The sequence below is a fragment of the Cyclospora cayetanensis genome, unplaced genomic scaffold (genome assembly GCF_002999335.1).
Source record: "Cyclospora cayetanensis isolate NF1_C8 unplaced genomic scaffold, CcayRef3 CcayRef3_contig_228, whole genome shotgun sequence".
NCBI lineage: Eukaryota > Apicomplexa > Conoidasida > Eucoccidiorida > Eimeriidae > Cyclospora > Cyclospora cayetanensis.
The window spans coordinates 1-24775 of record NW_020312179.1 but is presented as its reverse complement, the minus strand read 5'-3'; the positions used below and the strand labels follow the sequence as shown (position 1 = coordinate 24775).

Here is a 24775-nt window from a genome sequence, read left to right as displayed (position 1 = left end):
TTAGGGCGAAGGCTACATTTCGGACTTCCAGCCAAGGCTTGTTGTATGTAAATTTGGGGTCCTGCTCTGCCAATCTGAAATGCTTTTACCTTCAATAAGAGACTGCATGGAGCATTCATTTCTCTATATCTGTGGGTAGAAGCACAGCATTTACCAACCGTTTGATAAAAGCTTCGCTTGCTGGCTTTCCGTCACGGCCAGCATGCTGTTACGGTCGGCATAGGTTCCTCGACACATACGTAAACATTTTTATGGGAGGCGAATCGAATTGTTCTACTGGGTGTCGAGCTGCTGAGGTTACTTAGCTTGTATGCCGACCTATCCTGCTCAGTTGGGATTGTGCCACCTTCTACTTCCATCCAACGAAGCCCTTGAGCGAGCCACTCGCCGACAGAAACTAGATTATAAACTACCAACAGCGTTATCAGAACTAGGCCATAATGCTAAAGAACCCTGTTGACCCTCTCTATCCACAGCCACTGGGTGAAGGAAGGCAGCAGCTGCATCGAACCATGGCACCGCCAGCGCTTCATTTGGGGTCTATATGTGGAGACACTTGATTTGAAGGGCAATGCAAACTCTATGGGAAGCTGCCGGCCATTTCTCGAAAACATCCCTCCTTACCATCTCGGTGCAGCTCTGATTTTCGACATGAGTGGAGACGGAAAGCTAGGGTGCGCGTAGCTTCTCCAGCACGCGCAGCGTTCGCAGCCAGTTGCACATTACATGTAGCGCACACGCCGGCAAAATAGGGTCTTCTTGCGCTGAACTATGGCTACTCAGCTATATACACGATTTACAAAAAATCACATCAATAAGTTTGTTCTTCGTTAGTTCTTAGCTAAGCATAAGAAGTGCCGAAGAAAGCCAAGTTTCAACGTAGCCCACAGCAGTCCAGGTGCTTATTTACAAGATGCGGTGCACGCTTGCTGACCGCCTACTCTCACGTTGGTAGCTCTGAGTGTCGCTTGCAGCGACTGGCAACAGTTTCCTAGAGGAGTCAGGTCAGTTCTTCCAGGCTTTCAATGAACCTACAGTAGAGTGTCGTTGCGTGGATATGAAGCTCGTGAGATGCACCCTAGCCTTTTACTAGTCATCGACGCCATTTAATATGATCCCGGGGTTTTTGTTGATATCAAGCTGGTTGCTCCCGTTTTTCATCGTACATTTACAAAAATGTTCAGAAAATGTTGTACAGAAATTTGGGAGGCGATCGTGGTGGAACACCCGGGATGTTTATTTTTCAACACGACCGTGTATTATATGTCTTTAAATGGCATGCAATACCACCCCATATGTACTCAATGTACTAGATGGAATAGGGTAGATCTGTACGTCGATGGGAAGCACAGCTGCTGGAACCTGCAGCTAGTGAGACAAAAAGCGGGTTTTCCTGCAAGACAATTGCAGGCGAACACGCAATTCAAAATGCAAAGACCCCGATATAAATATTGTGCTATCAAAAACGAAGGTTGCAGGATAGCTGGGGTAAAATTTGCCTATCTATTATGTTCGACTTTACGGCATGTATCGACAGGGCAGCTGGCCAGGCTGGGCGCTGCATGCTTCATTGATATTTATACCTGTATTTGACAAGTTCCGCACTAACTTGTGCATTTATATAAATTAAAATGCTAGTGATCTCTTTACTGTCCACTGAACGACTGATTTAGGCGGCAAACGCTACAGGGCCTCCTTCCGAGCCAGTCGGTGTGTTGTATGTTTCCGGCCAGTGATGCTGTCCCCCCTCGATAAAGCAACATACCCTTTCTGCAGGTGGTATGTCTACAAGGACCGCAGAGCATGGGCTTTGCAGCAAGTGATCATTTGGTTGTTGCGAGGAGCGGCTGGAGGTTTCCCAGTGTGCGTTGGAGTCTGAAGGTTCACACTCAGTGGTCTCACTTCTATGAATGATGCACAGGATTCATCCCCGTCTCGGGCTACTTGCCTGAGTCCAGTGGTTTTGTACACAGAGAAGGAGGGGCCCCTATTACCGTACGCCAGGGGCCCCTCCATGGCTACCTGCTTTCGCCTTCTGTGTACGAGCCTTATTGGCAGCGATAGCGACCTTCTCCTTAAAGCTTGTCGTCCGCCGAGCTTCCCCTACACCTCTCTCCTGATTCCTCGGTCGTTTTCCGTTGTAGCTTTTAATTCGTTTCCCAGAATCAGGATTGGGGATTCGAGATTCAGGATATAGAGTTAGCTATTTAGCCTGTAAAGATGGTGAACTTGCTGCTGAATGCGGCGGCCCGTGGAGCTGGAGTTGGCGGTAGTGCCTTAACTGGGTTATTCTCTTCTGCCATATCGAACGCCTCGGACAGTTGTCTTGGAAGCCTGAAGCAGTGCTGTGTTTGCCCTCATCCCACAGAATGTGGATGCATCGGTGAGATCATGGTCCAAATCATCAGCTTCCCAGCCAGAAATGCGAAACCGTGAACAGTAGCAGGTACAACTGCACTTGCGCTATGCCCACGGGAAGTTCAGTTTTTGTGCCTATTGGTGCATTTTCTCCTACCCCTTTAGGATTTTTGTGGTTTGTGTTTTTGCAGGGGCAATCTGCTATTGCATGGGTTGCCAGGATCACCGCAAGTTTAATTTGATAATAGAGGTGCACGAGCTGGAGAGGCTCCCGAAAGGCGCTTCATTATATCTACAGGTTAATGTTGGCAGGAGTCAGGCCCTTACGAGAGGTAAAGTGCCAACTCTACTGCACTGAACCCCAGTGCAGAGCTAGGACTCTGAAGTCTAAACGTTCAACAAAATCATCCAAAGCGTGCTTCCAAGCTTCTTGGCGTAGGCTTCCCCTTATCTTACTCTTGTGGGGGTACCCGTGCTACTGCATTCAACGAGGCGATAATACACCGTAGTACAATAATTTGCTCATACCATGAGAGAATAGAGAGCTGACTCTTTGAAATATACGCCGTACATTTTTTAGTATGTCTGTGCTCAGACATAACTGTCATTGCAAGCAACGCGTTGGTAGAGGAGCGCCTTTTTGTGAAAGTGCGGCAAGTAGACGATGTGATAAAACTGCAGCTCCTGAAGAAAGGAATCCTCAAGACAGAAGTTGTCGCAGCCTACAGCATGAATGTCAAGCAGGAAATTCTAGACAGGAAGTTTCCCAAGAAAGAATGGTACAAGAAGTTAAAAGAGGATCTCACTATAAGAGAGATAGAGAGGGAAAATCAAGGGGAGAGGGAGGGGAGAAGCACAAGGGCACTCAGAGAGGCTTAAGAATGACAGAAGTCATCTGCACGGTTTCGGGGGCCGAACTGAAATGCAGAGGCGTACACAGATTAGGAAATGTACAAGTAGGGCACCTCTGCCTTCATACACGTACATGTCCACCCCTGGCAATTAGCCACATAGACGTACTTGGGCGATTTGCATGCTTTCTCCAGGTTTACAATGAATGCGGTAAAAGGCGTCAACAACGTAAGGGTACTATTATCGTTCCATCATAGTAAGTTCTAGGGTTTTGCGGCCTTACAGTACTCCAGCTTTGCCTGCCCTCAAGCTCCCTCAGTCAAGGGTATTCTCTCCAAAAGTTTTTCAATCTTTCTGTCGATGAGGATTATGAAAGCAGGTAGTCCCCAGAACGATTAATATTATGCTGTCGGTCTATGCTTTCGAACCGGTATTGCTGTCTTTTTTGGTTGTCCAGTGGACCCCAAGTTGCCATCCGCTCAGTCTCCTTTGCTGCAACAGGCAGTACTGCTGGCGCAGCAAGAGGCGCAAGCAAAGAACGAGCCTCTTAACCTTGTAAGGCTGCTTCCACGTGCTTCGCTTTGCTGTGTGCTCCTTATACAGTCATGACACCAGAGTCGCTGAATGCCTGCATCCATCGGGAGAAACCTGTAGAAGGGGGAGAGCGCTGTTGGCCTGTTTGATCATGCATTAGGTACTAAATGAACTTGTGCATTTAGAGCGGCATATAAAGGGAGTCTGGAGAACATGAACGTCTGGGTTAGGACGACCGGCGTTTTAAAGCAAAATGAGGCATGAAGAGAGAGCATTTCATTTGCATTTAAACAGGGCATGAGTTCACCTCGTGTAATCCGCTGGACCTCCAAACATGCCTATTTATCTCCTTCGTGCATTTGTAGAGATATATATATAGTGCATTTGTGTAAAGAAGTAAACATACAAAATGTTTAGGTCTGCCAATGCGCTCATTTGTACCTTCATCTCGCTTTATTGTGACTTACCCTTCGTAAATTCTTGATTATCCAATTCATGCGGCCTTCCCCTCTTTCCTCCTTTGCTGTTCGCTGTGCGCGCCTCGGATATCCTACTTTACCATTGTTGTCAGTGTTACCGCTGATTCGGGCACTGCTCGCGCAGGACTTGGCTTCAATGGGGGAGAAGGAGCGTCTTATTTTCTTCTCCAAAGTACTTGAGGGGCCTCTCCAGCGGATGGCCTCCTCGGGGACAGCCTGGACGGATCTATACTTTAAGGCTGTGGAGACTGCGAAGGGTAGGTTTCATGAAGAACTGAAGGATGAGACTTGGTATCACAGTGACATGGGAGTTGTATTTTTTCTCGAACTGAGGTTTTGAGGTCAACTCCTATGATTTATGGCTCGTTACGTTTGGATCGGTATCACGCTGACGCTTGGTCCGTTGATTAGTACGCGCCACCTGTATATAAGATTTTCAGAGCCAAATGTCTCCGTTGGCTTCTTGGTTGAGTTTTTGCGTTCTGTTGCCCATTTGGTTGTGATTCTGCTTTTTATCTTAACATGCTTGAATGATTGCCTCTAGAAGCTCCTTTTCTGCTCGTGTGTTATTTGCTGCCCCGTTTGGCAGACCGGTGGGAATGGGTATGTTGGACTAGCCGTCAGGCTTGTTACAATGATGCGAAGCCAGTGGATAGGTACCCTTTGTTAGCGATTAGTCTGGTGCTTCCAGACAAGACAGACCCTCATACGTTTTACGTTCGATACCACGACAAATACCAGCAGCACGATCTGTTCTTCAAGAGAGTAGACAGAAGCAGAGATCTCTGGTCAGATGGGCTTTTCGAATTTATTGACAAGGTACGACGCGTGGCTAGTGAGGCAAAGAGCTATTGCAGCCTACTTAACGATCAAAATGAACTGATAACCGAGGCCTTGTGGTGGAAAGCACTCTTGCTGCAGTCCTGCAATGTACGTGCACTCCTTGACTGTAGCTGTCTCGAGGTGCCTGACTAGCCCTGGCTGCCTTGGCGTTTTGTATGTCCTGGCTTCTTCTCTGTACTGCCTCCTATCATCGCCGTTAAATGTGTGTGTATTCTTACATCTGTGTACCCTTCCAGTTGAGGGCCTATTTGGATCTTTGCGCCACGGCAGATGATGCCATTTCTCGGGTCCGTTTAAACGATAAGAAACAAAAGAAGGCTAAGCGCAAGCCCACAGTGACTCAGAGTGACGCTCCGATTGAGCTTAACCAAAGGTCTTCAGAAATATCAATATCAGGTGCTCTACCCTATGCTGCAACAAACACAGATCCGTATAGCATTGGGGTAAACCTTGTGACATGCGTACAGCTGCCCCTCCCTCGAAGCACAAATATACCTGATAAGCGGAATAGCAGTATACGTTTGAGGGGAAGGACTTCCTGTTGCATTATTGTATATTGATGCCGCTCGTCAGATGTTTGGAAATACATAGTTCCAGGACTTGAACAGCTTCCGCTTCTTCTCTTTGCTGTTACTGCTGATATTTGGTGCAGCGACACGTTGTCTGTCCAGCCCTCGCTCCAACGTTATTCCCTCCCCTCGGAGGCCTAGCAGCGCCGCAGCTATCCTGCACAACTTAATGTATGCGGCAGAGACAGACGGGGGCAGCTCAGACGGTGAAGGCGAAGACGCGTCTTCAGCGTATTCTCCACAATAGTGAGGGCAATAGAAACCTCTTAGTACACGTTGTTTCAATGCCTGTATGCATAGGTGTATGCCAACTAAAGTGTGTAATCGGAGTGATGCATCTGCGCACTCATATGTATGGACTCTTCGATGTTTAGAAGCTTCTAGGTGTTGTCCATGTACTCACACATTGCTCCATTTAGTTGGCTGTTAACTACTCACCGCATAATTACCTGCGGGGCCTTCGGCTCTTTCAGCTGCCTTCAGTTTCTTCGTGCCTTTTTTGTTTCAATTTTCTTTCTAGGAACTAGGTTTATTAACATGTACTCAATAGGTATATATCTGTGCGTGATGTCTGCCAGAGCTGCTAATGGGTCTTTGCAAAGATTCCCAGGACCTGAGTCGTTATGCAAAGGCATGCAGCTAGCAGCGGGTCTTAGTAGGACCCATACTCAGGCTGGCAAGCATGGCCCAGCTTTAGCTTTTCCTTCAAGCAAAGGGCGCAGGGCGCGTTGCTGACACCCGCACTGCAGCAGCAGCAGCAGCTGCAGTGTTAATCGCAGCAATACCTGCCTGTGATGTGGCTTTCCCGTTTCGATTTGGGCCCGTGCGACACCGACTTCCCAGGGGGATTCCTCCTCGTGGGGACCCCGGTCTTCAATGCGTTTTAGTGACAACTACGGCTACGGGTTTATAACTGTTCTTAAAGGCCTTCTGCAGCGCAAAGACGCTACATTCTTTCAAGAAAATACTCTATAACAGCATGTCGTATAAGCGAAAATGTGTAAACTGCGACCAAGAGATTCGCGATCACGGAGAACAGATGCTCTTCAGCACGTAGAAAGGCTGGCCTCGTAATGCAGTCCTTTGCGCTACTGACAGTGAAATTACATCTAGGATCACTGTTAAGAGATGCAGAACTCCACACACGATACAAACTGTATAGGCTTCTGTGCTTCCTATAAGATATTCTTTCTCATCCTTCCTGTGCTCTTTAGCAACCTGGCACGACGAAAGAGAGAAACTTTTAGGTGCGTGTAGGTGCACCCTCGAAGCACGAAGAATTCACAGCTAGTTGCCTTGGAGCCCAATGCATCTAGAGCACACGCCGGCAACATTGCGGCTTTCTGTATTGAGCTTGCAAAACTTTGCAACAGATACGCTGTACGAAGGGCGAACCAAATGCATCTCGTTACTAATCTTTAGATAGTTAATTCTAGTACAGTAGGAAGTGTTGAACCCGCTCGAGTTGCAGGAATTGGCGGTAGCTTCTGCTGCCTGTGTATACACAAGCTGCAGACACTAGGTCGGGTGCGACCATGGGGCAGCAGGATACATTCGAGGTAGTAAGACCGAAGGATTCTGCAGCTACATCTTGAGCTGCTTGAACACACTTCCTCAAAGGCTTTGACAATACCGGACGTACAGAAATGTGGTGAGGTCCTAGGAGAGACTCCTGGATTTTTTCAAAAGTAGATAAAAAGATCAAAGGGACATTGGGGGATCAGCAAACGAGGAAATTACGAAAGAACCAGCAGGCAGCAATATGCTCAGGTGTAGCATCCTACACTCGGCTTACTATGCCTGAAAGCTAGGTAAACATCACTTGCGTACATCTGTTCTCGTTAAAAAAGGTCGTCAAGTATCCATGAGTACTGGTGACGTGCGATGTTGCACAAGCCATTCAAGGTGGTGAGGGAGTGGCAGTTGCTAAACATGCTACGTTCTAATCCGCATACCCTGCGCCCTAAGGCATAGCCCTAAAATTATTAATCTTTAGGAGCCATATAAAAGTAAACGCAGAACAAATGCTTTGCAAACGGGGACCCCTGGTATGCGTGCCAGCCAACGTGCTCGTTGTCTATTGAAAGGCGCTGGCCTAATGCCCATGATGTCCTGAAGCCCAATATCGAAGTTCTGAATTATCAAGCCGCCAATGACTCTGCTTTTGTATAACACGCGCATACAGCTACGTATTTCCTCGTGAGTCCCAAATGCCACTTTGGCTGCTGAGTGGCGCTCGCCTATCTGCAGTCATTGGGGGGCCCCCTGATGCCTAAGGGGGCCCCCAGGTGCGTAGGGCGTAATTTCAGGAGCGCGGGGTGCCTTGAGCAGTAGGCATAGACAGCGTAGGGCCAGAGGGCCCTCTGCACGACATTCATTGCCACGGCGCACAGAGCAACGGAGGCTAGCGAAAGCTGCGGCTGTCGTCGTAGCAGCACGCGTATCTTTGACCGCAGAACCGGCAGAGCGGTCCTCACCTTAGACGGCAGCACCAGCATACAGATCCAGAGCAGCGATCCACGGTAAAGGAATCTGGATGCCAAGCTCGGCAGCAGCAAGAAGTGGACAATGCAGCACCAGAACTTGAACGGCGATCTGCAGCACCAGGCACCACCTCCTCAGCAACAGCAGCACAAGACACGAAGCAGCAGGGAGAGCAGCAATAGCAGTGGCAGCAGCACTGAGTACATAGCCCGCTTCCCTTCCGATCAAAGCTCTGTTGCAACGTCTCCCCGATCCACCAGGGAGGGATGGGGCCCCCTTAGCCAACGTAAGCAGAAAGAAGAGCAGCTGCAGCAGCGAGGGGGTCCACAAGAATTGCAGCAACGGGGAAAAATCGAGCAGCACCAGCTAAGCCAAGACCCAGCAGCAGGAACAAGCGAGCGGGAGGATGAAGAACGCCAGAGGGCCCTTCATGTCCCTTCGTTCCCGTCTTCCCCGAGGGATGCACCGTCTGCTGAATCGCAGAAGCGCGAGACGCTGGAGCCGCAACCGCGTCTGCCGTCATGGGGTAAAAGCGCCGTAGTGAAGCCCCCGTTGCCACCTCCTCTTGACGTCCAGTGGCACACGGCACCAGCAGCAGATATGGACTCTCAGAAGCAACAGCAACAACAATTCCAGCTCACAAACGATTCCTCGGCTTTACCCGTAAGTCTTCATGGCGCCTCCATAAAGGTTCGTCCGGTTCCCCCTTTTTCCTTTCGCTTACGGCTTAGGGCCAAAGCCGTACGGCGCACGCAGAAAACAAAAGGACCATCTGCTTAGGTTTCTGCTATTTCTCATCCTGCTGGCTGCAGAAGCAGCTAGCGCTGCACCGATAAGTGTTTCTGTTGCGACGAGATTGGTTGCAGGGGCCGAAGGACCTACCGCAGCAGCAGCAGCAGCAGTTGCAGCAGCAGCTGCCGCAGTACCACCACCTGCTGCAGCCTCAAACAACAGACTGTTCTAGTCGTAGCATCGACAGTGACAGCGAGCCATTGAGACATGTAGACGTCCCACAGTGTGCCCCTGCATCCTTTCCGCTTCCAGATCGTGCTTCACAGGTGCAACAGCATAATCTCTCCTGGGTGTCATCGTCAGCAGCTGCTGCAGAACCAACACACCACCGCTACAGATCTACGAGCTTGGACCCTCCCCACAGCAAACATTTGTGGCGACTCCCCCGACAACAGCAGCGCCACTCGCAGCTGCCTCAGATCCCTGTCCAGCGGCAAAAACAGCAGCAACAACAGCAGCAACAACAGCAGCAACAACAGCAGCAGCAGCAACCCACATGGAAGCGCTGGCTGCCGCAACGGCTTGCAGCTGCGCCTTTTCCGGGAAGTGACCGCTTGACCGTTTCAACACCATGGAGCAGCAGCAGCAGCAGAAGCTGTAGTGGGGCTTTCAAGAGACGCATCCCCAGCATCGGGCAGCAGCGAGACGATAACGAGTATCCCCAATTCGCACAGGAGATGAGCCAGGCAAAGCCAGAGCTGCTGCCGGCAGGAGATGCCGTTCTTCGAGATGAAGCGCATGGAGCAACAGGAAGAAGCGGCACCGAAGCAGAGCTACAGCAGCATCCAGCATGCGTCCATGTGAAGGAGCAGCAAGGCGACGCTGCCTCGGCAGCGAATGCATCAACGGCTGTATGCAGTGCGACCTCTATGTCAGGGAGTGGCAGTTCCCCCGCTTGCGGCGCTCCGGAGGCGTTGCCAGGCCCTGGAGGCATCCCCAGTCTTTTAGCCGCAGCGGGAAGGAAGCCTCGGCAGTGCACTTCGGGAGACTCAGCTTCCAAACTGGCGATGAGCAGCAGCATCAAGGGAAGCACGAAAAAGCAGGCCGTGAAAGCCCCTTGTTTCCCGTCCACCCGCCGCGCGCAGCACCTCGCGATGTCTCAAGGTGCAGTGGCAGACGCTACGGCAGCAGCTGGTGCTGCACCAGGCGTGAGTCTGGCCGGAAAGGAAGCATGCGCGTGTGTCGTGGCGGCTTCCGCTCCGTCTCAGGCCTTAACGAAGCCTGGTGGTGTTGCCACTAGCAGAGCGCAACGCCAGGAGCAGCGGTCTTCTTCGCAGAAGCAGGTAAGTCCAGCTAGCCTTGGAACCGTGGAGACAACTGCAAGCAGCCCTTCTACACCCCATGCTGCAGCAGCACCAGAAGGAGTGTGCATGCAGCAGTTGCTAGAGGCGCTCGGAAGGCTCCCAGGCCAAGTGTGTGGGAGTCCGTTAACAGACCCTGATGGGCACGTGCAATACACGGCTGCAGCGTCTGCGCCTTTGGCGGCAAGAGGGGAGATCGCCACTCTGAAGCGGCTGCTACGGCAATTGCAGCATCACGTTCCGCCGGAGACGCTCCTGCCGGAGCTCCTGCTGCATTACAAAGCTGCCGCTCGCTGCAGCAGCGGCAGCGGCTTAGCGCATCCGACGAAGCCCGATGCTTGCAGCTGCAGCACGAAGGATGGAGCCTTACCAGCAGCAGCCAGCGTGTCTGCTGCTGCAGACTTGCTGCTGCAAGCAGCGCGTCGCTGCGCCGAGCGGATGCCTTCTGCCGCAGCAGAGGCAGCGATGGTGTCGTTTTTACGGGCGCTCCTTGATGAGGCTGCAGGGTGGCCGCAAGGCCCTCAGCAAGAGCTAAGGGCAGTGTCTCTGTTTGCGGGAGTCTTGCAAGTGATGAACGCAGAGGAAGATGCAGCGGCGGAGTCTGCTTCTGCCAGTTCGGCGAGGCATTTCGAGACCAACGCCACATTCAGGGGCACTCGTGATTCCGCCGTGGAGGGAGCAGCAACAGGAGCCGCAGCAGGAACACGGGAGCACGCCAGAGGCAGAGCCTCAATTGCGGCGTTGGAGGCGTACCTCTGCCAGCGGTATTCTGCGGCAGCGTTACCGTTGCTGCCAGCATCGGCTCTCAGATCCCAGCTGCTACGCCTCTGGTGCAGATGGGCAGGAGTAAGGCCCTCGCCAAGCCGACTCGTGCGGGTGCTTATCGCGTGGAAGGCAGCGCCTGACCTCGTAAGACAGATTTTATGGCCACGAACGCACAGTCCCCACCCACTTCCTGAATCTCACGCCGTACACTTCTGCTGCCCACTACATGCCGCTTGGGGTTTAGGGGGCACGTGTGGGGGAGTGTATCGTCTTGTGGAGGCCTCATTCTTCAACTCTAGTCCCTTTTTTCCCCCTTCGCGTCCTCCCGAAGACTCCGAACGCCGAGAACGCAGGTGGTTATGGTGATGGTGATGCGCTATGCGACTGCTTTCTGTGCGGTACAGCCACCGTGGGATGCTCGGCTGCTGCAGAGTTTGACCGGTGAGGCCGTTGCTGCAGCGGACCCGTCAGTTGTTGCTGCTGCTGAGGTCGCTGCGGCGTTGCAGCAACTCCAAAGGCTCAGAAGCCGCTGCCCCCCGAGTTCCTTCGTCTCTCTGTCAAGCCTTCCCGAAGAAGCCGTGCTTGACGCAACGCGTAGTGCACTGAGAAATGCAAAGTAGGCATGCTTGACTGCCTTCCGAGTTTATTCGCTTTTCCGACATGTGGCTTGCGGTGCGAGGGTTCGATTGTACTACTGGATGCGGTTGAAATGCGACCCTCCCTGTTGCTTTATTCGCTCGACGAAAACGCCTTTTGTGGAATTTGTGACAGGCTTTACGGCCTCTCTGCCCCCGTCTTCCCACACCTCCCCTTTTTTCCTCTTCGCATTCCCTTCATTCATGACGTTTGTGCCTCCATCTCCGCTGGTCCGCTGGAGAGCGCGTAGTGTCAGCAAGCGCTTTTGGTGCAATGCTTTTCTGCAACACGTGTATGTGCAGAGTTACCCGGGGGCAGCTGCTGACGCTCTTTCTACTTCTTTGGCTGGCCTCCGTAAGGGCTCTACTTGACAGTAACAGCAGCAACAGCAGTAGCAGCAGCAACGCCAACAAGAAGCGCTTCCACAAAAGCATGGACATGTCAGGACCAACTGGCATTGATGGCTGTGTTGTCATGTTGCGCTGTCTTCTGCGGGTTGCTGCTGAGGGTGTAGACGGCAGAGCGGCAGCAGCAGTCCCCCGAAGCAGCTGGATAAGGCGCGAACAGCACGGGCAGCAGGTGCAGCGGCAGGATCTGCTGCGAGCGCAAGGGGACGCTGAACTAACAGCAAGCTGTCTTCGTTGTTGTGTGGCAACGTTTGCCACGTGTAGAGACACCTGTGCAGCGGCTGTTTGGCTGTTGCTGGAGTTGCTGCGTGATCGAAGACCTGAGGAGCAGCACCCGCCCCTCCGGATGCCCTTAGTGCTAGAGGGGCTAGTGCCGTTAGTTCCATTTTTGCAGCAGTGCAGCAAGACTCTAGCGGCTTCCGCAGCATGCGAGGAGAGTCGTTCATGTCTTTCTCTTGACTCAAGGTGTTGCAAAGTGCCGCTTCTAGGGCAGCAGGGGGCCGGCGTTGTCGACCTTCGCTCGGAAGGGCGCAGCAGTAGCCTTTCATCAGGGCTCAACGAAGGCGTGGTGGCAATGGAGGGGTCCCCTCACACGGCTTTTTCTGCCGCTGCTTCTCTTGGGGAGTCAGCAGTAGGAGCAGCTGGACTCGCAGGTGCAGGGCCTGCTACTTGGGAGGAGGCAGGGGCGGATCCGAATCGGTGGAGGGCCTCTCAGCTCTTACGCGAGTTGCTGACGTCCATTGGTGAGGCCCTTACCTGGCGGCACGAGGCGCATAGCGCGAAGGAGGTGTATGAGGCGGTGTACAGTACACTTGCTGCGCAGGGCAGCTGCAGGTCTGTGGCTGCTGCTCGTCAAGGAATTGAAGCGGCCATAGCTGCTGAGCTTTGGATAGAAACAGAAGCCGCCACAGCACCGTGGCGTCCTTCTGGCTGGTTCTACGAGAGAGACAGAGGCGATCAGGAGCCGTATGCGCACCGGCGGGAACGCGAGTGCTGCATGGTGCCTCATGAAGACAGCCGAACGAGCAACAACTACAGCAGCAGCAGCATTAGCATCACGCACTTGAGGAGGCCCGTGGCTTCCGCCACGGTGACGCAGCATGCTGGAGACGCAGCCTCGTGCATCAGTTCGTGTGTTGAGGATGAAGCCGCGGGTACTGCTGCTGCTGGTGGAAGCGTCGAAGCACCATGGCAGCAGCAGCTGCCGTGTGCCCCCAGGACTGGAGGTACAGAAAACAAGCATGGAGGGCGGCCCTCAAGTTGTCTGTTGCGAAAAGGGGGTTTGGGGAGCCTTGCAGCTGAAGGTTTACCGGGGGGGAGAACGCCGGCACCAGGAGCCTTCAATTCAGCGTTTTCCTCTCCTCCTCGTTCTCTGGATCCACAGCACCAGCGCCTAACTGAGACAAGGCCAGCGAATACACGAGCTGCAGCAGCAAGTGGGGTCAGCAGCACAGGGAAGCAGGCTTTCGAGGCAGCCTCGTGGCATTCAGTAGAGGACGCCCTACCTTCTCTAGGGCCCTACAACCCTTCTGAAATATCTAGTTGCTCCGAGCCGTCCTCCTCGAGGCCCTTTCAGAGAGGGCTACCTTTCTCCTCCGTACCGGCGGAGGCCCCTCCCGAGACGTCGGGGGGGGGGCCCCCGTCGCTGCGCCTGGGGATCCTGATACACCCGGCAGCAGAGAGTGGCGGTAACCCACGGGAGGGCGGCTTGCCGTCTGCCTTGTCGCTGCCTGCAGAAACAGTTGCAGGCAGAGACAAGGCCTCCCCGATTTTGCAGGGGCACAGGGGGGGGGGAGAAGGCGCTAGACGGACAGCTCCTCGAGGCTCTGCGAGGGAGAGACTCGAGAGAGTTTGGAGACAGGAGGACTTCTCTCCACAGCTGCACCGCCGCATCATGTTGCTTCTGGAGCGCAGCAAGAAAGAAGTGTCACACCGGAACGAGGCAGAAAGCAAGGCGCGTCCTAGTGGCGAAGGAGGCCGCGAACCACACGCGCAACATGGCCAGCCGCATAACTCCAAGCCTACAGAGCACCGCACTTCACGGAACCCGCCATCCGAGAATATCGCCAGTGCCACAGCAGGGCACGCAGCAGACACACAGCAGGCTAAGGCCAGTCGTTTCTCGAAAGGGAAGGAAAGCGGCTCTCCACGACCTACCAGGTGCACCGCAGCAGCATCTGCAGCAGCAGCACCAGAATCTACCCAAGGCAGCATGCAGGCTAGCAATTTGGCGTCTGCCTCAGCTCCAGCAATGCAGGGAGAGCAATGGCTGCAAGGCGTGCACCAGTCTATTGCAGAGGATGCGGGAGGCTCCCTCCCCACTGAAACGGGGGTCTCGCGCATCCCTCTTAGCAGCTCCTCATGGACCGTCAACAGCAGCCACACCAGGGATGCTCCCGGCGCGGACGGCTTTGCGACAGCAGTTGCACCCTTGATATCACCTACCCCGTTCCCTCTTCACCAGTTGCATCCACTTCCTCAGCAGCAGCGGATGCAGTTTGCCGTGCAGCGCCAGCATCAGATGCACATGCAGCTGTTGCAACAGCCCACTCCTTGTTGGGGGCTGCTCGTGGCTTCATCCGAGGGCAGCGGCTCGTATTGCAGCAGCGTGGCATCAACAGCAGACGGAAACTTCTCTTCCTTCCCATCGCAGTTCATGGCTGCTGGAGCAGCGCAGGCGGGGACCTTCCCTCTCCAGCAGCAGCAGCAGATGCTGACACACGTTCCCCCCTTGCTGCTGCAGCAGCCGCCAGTTGTCTCCGGGCCGTCCGACACTAACCCGTATTACGCAGAGGCAGAAGTGCAGTTTCAGCACAAGCAACAGCAGCTTCAGCTTTACCAGCAGCTTCAGCTTTACCAGCAGCTTCAGCAGCACCAGCAGCTTCAGCCACACCAGCAGCTTCCCTTAGGTCCTCCAGCGCTGCAGCTTGACTGTACTCTGGACCCGTACGATTGCGCAGAGCTTTTCTTGCACTGTCATTCCACCAGGAAAAGACAGCGGCTCCCTCTGGGTCTTCGCAATGTGGGAAACAGCTGCTACCTGAACAGCTTGCTACAAGCCCTCTTTTTGTGTGACGGGTTTGTCTCGAACTTGTTTCGCTTTAGCCTGGCTCCTCCAGGCAGCAACAGCAGCAGTAGAAGCAAGAGCAGCAGCAACAACAGCAGTTGCAGCAGTAGCGGCAGCCCGCAGCTGCTCTGCGCATTGCAGTACCTCTTCATGGAGTTGGCTGTATCCAAAAACACTAGCGCAGACCCTTCAGGGGTTCTGAGGGCTCTGCCGGAGCAGTACCAGCGACAGCAACAGCAGGATGTCAGCGAAGCCTCCCACTGTTTGTTTGATTTACTGGGGGGTCACGAGCAGGCGCTGCTGCGGCTTCTGTTTGCCGGAGTTACGGTGCAGGTCGTGCAGTGTTGCCGCTGTAACAGGCAGAGCCGAAGGACGGAAACAGTCAGCGGCTTTGACTTCCCAATGCCTTCTCAGGCGGAGGCGTCCGAGGGATCGGGAAGGGCCCCAGGGGGCCCTTCTATCCAGGGCATGTTTGATGCGTATGTAAAGCAGGAGAGGCTGCAAGGCGACAACCTGTATGCATGTGAGAGTTGCAACAGCAAGCAAGAAGCGGTCAAGTGGCAGGAAATAGCTTCGCCGCCTGCTCACCTGGTCGTTACTCTGAACCGCTATGCTTGGAGTATAGTCTCCAACGAGAAGAAGAAGATACCGACCCATGTCGAGGCAGAGCCTCAGCTGTGTATCTGTGGATTCCAGTACGAGTTATATGCGGCGATTGTACACTCGGGGTCCACCGCTAACTCCGGTCATTATTACTGCGTGGGTAGGCGATCAGAGCCGTTTGCACAGGCCCCTACAGAGGGGGCTTCTTCTGCTCCTCGTGGTGCCACAAAAAAAACACCAGGAGGCGCACAAAGGCCATGGTATACACTTGATGACAGCACCGTATATATAGTGGACTCGGACAGGATCAATAAAATCAGCAGAGACACTTCAAGAGACGACGTCCCCTACGTACTGTTCTACAGATGCATCCAGGCCCCCCCTGCCCCCAAATGCTTTGTGCCTCTAAAACTTTATAAGCGCGTTAAGGCGAACCTAAGGGCTATCGGATGAAGTGGACGTACACCGGATACACCGGCCACTGCGGTTCGTCCTGCCAGGACCAACCGCTGCAGTAGCAGAACGTGTTTCCCTGAGTCCCTGTTGGACGACACAGGAGTAGACTGGTCATTGGGGTGTACGTGACGTGAAGCGGAACGGGATCTGCAGGGCCTCTTTCCGCCTCTTGAAGCCTTGGAATTTCGCACCCGACTCTGGATGCCAGCGCTTGGGCCGATAGGGTGGGTTGTAGAACAAGTGGAATTTGAGGGAGAGGCGTATGGTAGTATAGCGAGTGGCACGTGATTAATTCTGCCCTTCAGGCAGCATTAAAATTCGCGAGCATCCTTAGCATACGCGCACATGGGCCTCTTGAGGAGTCACGTCCCGTAACCAACAGTCAGTGGTAACTCGGGCTACACGTGGTGGCGCTGTTTCAGCAGTACTGTTGCTGCAGATCTTTCTGTTGTTCTATGTATAGCACATGCCGCTAAAAGTGGATTAAAGACACGTCGTATCACGGTGCACTGTGCAGCGTGTGTATGTATGTAGTCAATGCGATATCTATTTCCAGGAAGCGCCTAGTGAACTATTGCGAGTCAAGCCCTTGGGCTTCGTGCTGTAGTGCTAAAGCGTAGAGTAAAGAGGCAGAAGCAACGGAATATACACGAAGAAAAACGGCAGCCTAATTGAAAGAGAAAGGGAAGAGAAAATAGCACCGCATGGTTTCGATCCATGGACCTGGGGGTTATGAGCCCCCCACTCTCCCACTGAGCTACGGTGCTGCACGACCGCCCCGGTCTGGCAGGCTAGTAAAACGCATTGCCGGGAGGCGCGTATGATGCGCGAAATAAGTAATTATGGGTTCTGATAAACAGCTCGTACGACTACACGTGTGTTTGCATGCATTACTTTATGCAAACGTCGAGCGAAGCTGGCATGATTCCGGAGGTGGCGGGGCCCCTTGGGCTTCCAGCCAATTAGGAATTACTTACGGAAACAAAAGGGAGATACCAGAGTGCCACACTGCTGCACTTTCTCTGCAGTTGCACGCAAGGTTTAGTGCCAGGTCTTTAATGCCTCTAGCCCTGCAGTAGTGCAACTTCGGGGGGCCATCTCGCAGTTTGTAGCAGCAGGGGAAGGGCGCTTTGCATCGCAGCAGCGCTCTCTGAGTTGCTGTGGCGATCGTCTCTTTTCCCCAAGACATGGCAAGATAGAGGTTCCAGAGGTGGCATAATCCCTTCACGGCCTTGATGGGGCAGAGGCAGCGTCCCAGCGTCACCCAGGGGCCCCCTCGACTTGTCAAGGCAGGAGAAAATACGAGTCTCTGTCCAGCGATTGTTGGGAGCCGCAAAGACAAAGGGATACAGCAGGTCTTCGCCCTGCAGGAGGTGGCCTCATTCATAGGCATATTGCGAACCCGCGGTGTGTCGGGCTGGTAGTACTCGCCTCCGTGTGCGAGGTCCCTTGTCTGTGCCGCGGTGTACAGGGAGCTCTTCTAAATCAGCGGCGTGCATGTGCCTACCGCCCTAAGACCAACGGCAGATTTCACACTGTAGAGCGGCTGAAAGAGAAACGTGCTCTCCCTTGCCACTTCCAGTAGGGCCGCTGCTGCACAGCTGCTCTTCCGTATGGGAAGTCTACCCTCCTGAACGTCTTTTTCCTGCCTCGCAAGTCATGTCAGTTGCAACCAGCAACGCGAGAGCCTCGAAGGTGGCCGAGGCCTCTGGGTCGTCTGCGGCTGCAGGGCCCCCGCCAGAGCCAGCAAGCGCCCCGGGGGGGGCCCCCCCCCCCCCCCCAGCGCTCTTTCCAAGAAAGCTGCGGCCTTGTGCGAGGATCTACGGGATCTAGCATGGGGTGTCCGGGTGTATAGGGAGATGCGCCCGCCCACCCATGAAGGCGAGGACGGACCGACTGGCGGTGAAGGAATGAGTCTGCGTCCTAAGGGCACCGAGAAGAACTTCAGCAGGATTCAGAAAGCACTGAACCGTATAAAACACTTGACGGAAAAGGAGAGTCGGCCTCTTTTGGACGAGATTAGGGCTCTAAACCTGGACCTGTTCCTATCGGAGCTGGCGACAGCACTCGCGGAAGTTGATTGCAAGCCTCCGGCACTGAGGACTGCAGCGGAAGTCGTTGTGGCGCTTGCTGCCAGCTACTCGGAGTTCCCTAGCCTCTTTTTCGCAGCGCTCAACAAAAACATCTGTGTAAGTGCAACTTCGAGTCGTCTGCTACCCAGCCAAGTGGCGGCATGGGAGGGCTGGCGGTAGGAGACTTTGCCTCTGAAGCGTCAGCTCTGTTAACTCTCTGCTTGCCTGGATAGCTGCATTCGCCCCGTTGCCAGGGCTAAGCGGGTGCGCTGCTTCCACTCTAGCGGTCTCTGAGGTTCGACTCGTGGCGTCTGCCTCTGCCCTTCGCCTCCCCACGGGTGTCTAGCCGCTGGCGTGCTTGTTTATCTCTTCTGCGCTTCAGAGCCTCAGCGCTGCCTTCGCTTCCGCCGCAGACGTGGGGGGCGCTCTCCCTACCTCTTTCGCAGAGTCTTCTGCGCTGCTGGCTCCAGATGTAGCTGCAAAGCACCAGCAGCTGTCCTCGAGGTTGCGGCTGCTGCTGCGCTTCCTAGCAGACCTACACCTCACATCTCTCCTGCCTGCGACAAGCCTAGAGCCCCTGCTGCTGCAGCTGTTGCTGCTTGTAACTGCGGCACCTCCTTTGCCCACAGACAAACGACAAGAGCAGCAGCAGCAAGTGTACGCTGCTGTCAACGCAGCTCCATGGCCTGCGCTGTCATCCGCCTCTCTGCGGCTGGGCAGCAGCTCGACAACACTAACCACGCCTCCAGCTTCGTCTCGTGCAGGAAGCGCAGCTTCGCTAGCGGTGGAGGGAGCAGCGGCGGCAGGGGGCGTGGCGAAGGACAAGTGGCTGTACAGCGTGCCGCTCTGTCTGTTGCGCCTCCAAGCGTTAGGCGGTGTATTCTCTCGTAAAGCCGGGCAGTTCCTGTGGACACAGGAGCAGCACAGGCGGCGCGTTGCAGCAATCGTGTGTTCGCGGCTCAAGAAGCCTTCTCAGGATGGTGCAGATGGTGGTGGTGCAGATGGTGGTGGCGGTGCAGATGGTGGTGGTGGTGCAGATGGTGGTGGTGCAGATGGTGGTGGTGGTACTCCAGCGGGTACGGAAGCCGCCGCTACGACTCGGGCTACCGCTGAGAATGGAGCCAACGGACCGTTCGGGGAAGGAGCAGCGGCTGCGGCAGCTTCTTCGGCAGAAACAGCGGGCAGTTTCGATTCCACGACGCCTGAGATGCTGTGCGAGGCTATGAAGGTCGAGAGTTTGAGTCTGGAGGAGGCTGAGGAGGCGCTGGCAGCGCTAAGAGCCGCTCGAGACCCTCCCCTTGCATGGAGGAGCCAGGTGAGCAGCAGGGCATCCTGTTTCTTACCTAGCTGCAGCTGTCGTGCCGGCAGCAGCGCGCATATTGAGGCTGTTGCGACGAGTGCAGCCGCGCGAGGCGCTCCTCCGTTAGCGCCTTCAAAGAGACCTTTCCGTAGGTTGCAGGCTTCCTAGGAGCGGCAGCGCAGCAGCGGTGCGGCTGTGCGTCTCAGATGTTGGCCGCCCTGGAGAATTTTTACTCCGGCGCTGTAGTGCCGACACTGCATGCCATCCAACGCGAACTGCTGCAGCAGGAGGTGCAGAACATGCAGCAAACAATCGACAGAGGAAGTGTCTCTTCTGAGGGCCTCTCACGTTTCGCCGCCCTCTCGGAGAAGCACAGGGCGGCCTTACAACACGCAACGGCCTTGGCAGAGCTGCTGCAGCGAGCACCGCCGGATGCTGCAGAAATAGAACAAAAAGCAGCAGCCACTATCCAGGGGGCCTCTTTAGTCCTGACGGTCACAAGACTCGGCACGGAGGGCCCCGGGGCCCCCTCTTCTTCCTCTGCACCTGCGGTGGCAGAAGACCGAGCTTGGAAGGACAAAGAGGAAAGGTGAGCAGGTTCTTGGGTGCGTGCGGCTGATGATGTAGACGCAGATCTGCCTGCTACAGCGGCGCTGATGTATGCAAATGTGCTCTCCCAGCAAGGAAAACCCCTTGCTCAAAGGCCAGGGCACTCGCTCAGCATGCATCACGACTACCGGTAGACAGCAGCCTTGAACGCTTGCAGTTTTCCACGCGGCAGGAACTGCACGGAAAACTGCAAGACACGCTACAGTGGCGACGGCGGTAGGAGGATGGCGAAGGGATGCTGGGGATCCTTGTGGCGGCAGGTTGCGTCACTGTCGCAACAATGTCTTGTGCACAGGTTATTTTACACGGAGATCTTGGATCTTTTTGAAGTACTCCCACCGGGGCTTCTCGGCAGTCGTGAAACCAAGGAAGAGAAGACCAAGGCAGTCAGTTGCTTGTAGATTCCTGTTGTTGATTGCGTTTGTACGCTCAGAGTGCTTGCATTCGCTGTGCATCTTTTGGGGTGTCTTCTGGCCCTGTTCCTGCGCTCCTCTGTGGGTAGCGGCGACGGTGCACCTCTTCTCATGCCTTTGCGCTCCATGGGCTGCAGCGAAGCTTCCAACAGCGTTTTACCAACCCCGTGTTTTCTCCCTTTTGCAAAGTGTCTGTTTTCTCGTCCTGCCTCACCGCTTTTATAGTCGTCGGCGTGTCTGCACATCATCTAAATGCTGCTTAAATTGCTGCGGCTTGCCCCTGGAGTGCCGTTTCGCCGTCTCTTTTTCTGGCTGCGCCCTTGTGTGCACGATATCCTCATGGCGTGTGATTTGTGTGTTCTGCAGCTTGTAGAGCAGCAGGCCTCTGCAACTGCGGCTCACCAAACTAAAAGCTCTGCGCCAAAGAGCTCTATCTCTCCAGCGGTTGCAGCAGTTGCATCCGATGTCAGCGCCGCCCTTAATGTCGCTACTGCAGCACCACAAGTGGCAGGGACGCTGACGGCAGCTCCAATTGGAACTGACGCAGGAGGTGCTTCCATGGCGGCTATTCTGAGCCGTCTTTCTCAGGCTACGACCCAGAAACAGATTGATCAGGTAGTTGTTGCCCCGTGTTCCCCCGCTTTGCAGCACCATCCAGCTACGCCGCCTGCTGCAGGACCTATAAGTGTGCATATATAGAGATGAAGAGTTAACACGATCTTTCTGCTCAGATTGCAGTAGACTTTTTTATTGAGCGACTCAACAATAGGCCGAATCGCACTGCACTGGCTCGAGCGCTGCTGCACGTCCCAAAGACGCAGTTGCACCTGCTGCCCTGCCACGCACGGCTGCTCGCCATCTTGAGAAAGCCTCTCAAGGTAAGAAGATAGATCAAATGTCGCAGAGGGAGTGAAAATATACTGAGGGCCGGAACTTGTGACTACACGCGAGACAAGACAGGACACACCACAAAGGCAGAAATGGCGGAGGCTCATCGCCTCCGTGGTAAGGTTGGTGTTATTGCTTTACTTGGCGTCCTTAGTGCTTGAAGTGTCGATTTGCGTGTGTGTGTGTGTGCGACGTGTCTGTTTGTGTGCCTTAGGAAGAGACCGCGTTGGTTCTTGACGCATTGCAAGCGGATTTGAAGCTTTGCCTCGATGAGCATGACCCATCAAAAGTAAAGCGATGCTCTCATGGAATTCGCATTTTTTCTGTAGAGTCATTTCGTATTGGAGCTGTGTTTGCTTGCTTTCGCTGCACTCCTTGCTTTCTTCGGTCGGACTTTTTCTGCTAGCCTGCCTTCGCTGCTTTGAATCGCGTTATCTGGCGGCCGCGTCATTTATCGTTGGATGTACATCCGGGCCTGCTGTTGCCTCCGAATAGTAATCATGCACGCTCATCGGTAGCCTGTCACTCTGGACTGAGGCGCTATCCTTCGGCCTCTTCGAAGTGGTGTTTTCTTGCGGTGCTCTCTCTCTCCTGAGGTGCATGCTACTGGGTGTGTGCCTCTGAGGCATTGGCCTCATGAAGATGACTTCCCTGTGGCGACTCTGCCGGCAGGGTGCTAGCTGCCGCTTGGCGTGTGTGCGTGTGCGTACCACGCCCCTATGTGTCTGTGCGCGCTTCCCGTTGCAGATTGATTCTAAAGTAAAAAGCATTCGCTACGTTTGCGAGTGCACAAAATTCCGGCTTTTCCCTCCGGGCCTCGTGCTGACTGCCTTTAGTGCCCTCCTGGAGGACCTCACGCCTCACAGAATTGAGATGCTCGCCCATTTTGCTGCGGTCAGATACCCCTCGCCGTTGTCGGCTGGCCGTACTAGAGAAGGAGCCAGTTGCTGCGCACACTGCGCAACGCCGAAGTGACCTGGTATCCGCATCTCCCGTCTTTTTTTGGGAACAAGAGCCTTCATTTAAGGCAAGATTGTGCACGTCTGGCCACCTATGTTGTCTCCGCAGGGCTGCGGGAGCTTCTTGCTACATTCGCGTCTAACAGGGGAACGCTTTAGGAGTCTGGTGATGCGCATGCTGCGGCTCTCGGCTGCGCGGCACCTGCCCCCAGAGCAAGAGTGCCTAATCCAAGATGTTTACTACCAGCTGTGCGGGGGGGAGGGAGACGCTTCTAGTCGGAAGCAGACGAAGGAGCCCCTTCAACTCTTTCTTGAAAAGCTCATCTTTGCAGACCTCTATGGCAGGTCCGTCACAAAAGTCCCCATTCCTCTCCGGTCCTCTGCCACGCTTCTCGGCGCCTGTGCTTCTGCTGTCGTTGTTGTTAACCTTCCTAGCTGCCTCCGTCCTACTACTCCTCGAGCAAAGCTGATTTCTCTGTATGTGTATCTGGGCCCTTCAGCCCACCCGCGGAGCACCGCGTTGTCAGTTCTTTCCCGGTCCGGCTGCACCAGTCTGTTCGACTGCATCTCAGTTGCTATCAGTAGCGGCCGCTCCTCTCTCTGTTGGTTGTCTCAGTGAGGAGGAAGCGGATGCGGTCGCAAAGATCTGCAGGAAGCTTCCCTGGACGTCAGATCCACACGTTCTTCCGTGGTTCAGAGACTGTGTACTCGGTACGGGTTCGCACTAGGGATGGCCGCCACTGAAACAAGGCGCGGATACGCCTCACTCTTTGAAATGAGGGAATCACTCGTAGCCGTGGCTGCACGCCGTTTGCCTACACGATATCCACGGCTGCCAGCTGCTCATGAGTGGGCCGTGACGATCGTGCTTCTTGCTTTTGACTTGCTTTTCTCACCCTCAGAGTTGGGCTTCAACACGAAATTCCAATTTCTGCACCGCCATGCGGCGCTGCTTTCGGCCCTCGCCAAGTACATCCCTGCCGAGGTTATTTCCTGCATTGACTCCCTCCTCGAGGACATACAGGTGCGCTCCTCCTGCTGCTGCTGACTTGTTGCTCTCCTCGTCTCCTAGGCCGGCCGTAGGAAGCCCGTATGCGACGCGCACGAGGTACCTCCGTGCTCGCGCATTTTACTCCGCGTTTCTCAGCGGCAGCAAACCTCATCACAACCACGCACCACCAACACCCTTGCTCTGCCCTGGTGCTCCCGCCGCAGTCTATGTGTGTGAGGCATCGTGCACCAGCATTCTGTGTGCACCAGCCGTTACTGTGCGCCTTTTCAGTATGGCATGGAGAACGAGGAGGCTGAGGAAGCGCCAAGAAGACTTATGCAGGCGCGGCTCCTGGGAGAGCTGTACAATTACCGGTAGGCGCAGCAAACACTCTTTGCCTCCTTGATCGTGCTCGTCGTGTTGTGTCTCGGGGTCTATCCTTTTTTTTCTCACAGGCATTGTGTTAATGTAGAGGAAGTCTCTTATCTCTTATATATATATCTCTCTCTGTGTGTGTGTATGCCTCGCCGTACCTGCACTCCTCTGGGCGCTGGCTCCTGCCGTTGTTATGTATGGCCTTCAGTCTGGTGGATTCCTCCGTTCTGTTTGACGCTCTTTACGCGCTTATTGGCTTCGGGGGACACACGGCCTTCCAGGCTGGCAATATTCGCACCACTCACCGCCTGCTGTTTGAAGGCGCGCGCTTCTTGCAGCAGCCACCACAGCAGGAGACAGCCGGAGGCTGGGCCACTGCTGCGGTGTACGAGCAGCGACCCCTCCCTTTGCTTGCAGCGCCAGACTCCCCAGAGGATCCGCCGCTTGGCGTGACGCGTCTAAAAATGGTGTTGCAGATCCTTGAGGCCTCAGGGAAGTACTTTTCTTCTGGGAAATCCAAACTTAAGCTCGACCGGTTCATCCTCTTCTTTGAACGGTACTGTAGACACAAGGTGCGTGTGACAACGCAATAGGGTGGAAAGAGGTCGAAGGCCATGCTCCCTTCTCCTGCCTGCCCCCATAAATCTCAGGATGCCTGTATTGTCCTCTTCTCTACGCCGCTTGAAGCATTTATTTTGTGCAAGGCGTCTCTCTGCATTTTTCTCTCTGCATTTCTCTCTCTCTCTCTCTCTCTCTCTCTCTCTCTCTCTCTCTCTCTCTCTCTCTCTCTCTCTCTCTCTTTCTCCCTCTCTCTCTCTCTCTCTCTTTCTCTGTCTGTCTGTTTGTCTCTCTCTCTCTCTCTCTCTCTGTCTCTGTCTGTGTGTCGTGGTTTGCTCTCGTGTGTGTACGTGTCTTTGGATGTCTTCGTGTGTCTGGTTTTATATGGACGGTTCGAGGTATGGAATGGGTGAGCATGACATCTAGGTTGTCGTCGCTAGCAGTAACGATAACAAATATTATGT

The 24775-nt window shown here is 54.4% G+C and overlaps 2 protein-coding genes and 1 non-coding gene across 3 annotated transcripts; 2 read left to right on the top strand and 1 right to left on the bottom strand.

Moving 5' to 3' along the window:
- The first annotated feature begins 2220 nt into the window (after window positions 1–2220).
- LOC113147449 (protein bunched, class 2/F/G isoform-like) lies at window positions 2221–11422 on the top strand. Its single transcript, XM_026338083.1, has 9 exons — window positions 2221–2383; window positions 2550–2690; window positions 2954–3137; window positions 3405–3466; window positions 3668–3765; window positions 9355–10410; window positions 10711–10959; window positions 11131–11181; window positions 11309–11422. The coding sequence occupies exons 1-9, from the start codon at window positions 2221–2223 to the stop codon at window positions 11420–11422; spliced, it is 2118 nt and encodes a 705-aa protein (XP_026193868.1).
- Window positions 11423–12045: 623 nt separating this feature from the next.
- Window positions 12046–24346, top strand: LOC34623029. The gene is made up of 18 exons (XM_026338082.1): window positions 12046–12157; window positions 12650–14442; window positions 14844–14929; window positions 17930–18009; window positions 18055–18335; window positions 18601–19207; window positions 19271–19533; window positions 19671–20107; window positions 20423–20513; window positions 20907–21155; window positions 21272–21418; window positions 21643–21717; window positions 22176–22322; window positions 22497–22732; window positions 23004–23098; window positions 23290–23411; window positions 23670–23752; window positions 23962–24346. The coding sequence occupies exons 1-18, from the start codon at window positions 12046–12048 to the stop codon at window positions 24344–24346; spliced, it is 5289 nt and encodes a 1762-aa protein (XP_026193867.1).
- Trnam-cau lies at window positions 16842–16913 on the bottom strand. Its single transcript has one exon. It is a non-coding gene; the product is annotated as a tRNA-Met (tRNA).
- Window positions 24347–24775: the final 429 nt, after the last annotated feature.

Excerpts from the sequence above, each read along its gene's own strand:
- LOC113147449 (XM_026338083.1), top strand. The coding sequence starts at position 2,221 with ATGGTGAACTTGCTGCTGAATGCGGCGGCCCGTGGAGCTGGAGTTGGC. Across the intron at positions 3,467-3,667 it reads ACTATTATCGTTCCATCATA|TGGACCCCAAGTTGCCATCC; the intron begins GTAAGTTCTAGG and ends TTGGTTGTCCAG. Across the intron at positions 10,960-11,130 it reads CCTCAATTGCGGCGTTGGAG|ATTTTATGGCCACGAACGCA; the intron begins GCGTACCTCTGC and ends CTCGTAAGACAG.
- LOC34623029 (XM_026338082.1), top strand. The coding sequence starts at position 12,046 with ATGGACATGTCAGGACCAACTGGCATTGATGGCTGTGTTGTCATGTTG. Across the intron at positions 18,336-18,600 it reads CGCTCAACAAAAACATCTGT|AGCCTCAGCGCTGCCTTCGC; the intron begins GTAAGTGCAACT and ends TCTGCGCTTCAG. Across the intron at positions 19,534-19,670 it reads CCCTTGCATGGAGGAGCCAG|GTTGCAGGCTTCCTAGGAGC; the intron begins GTGAGCAGCAGG and ends ACCTTTCCGTAG.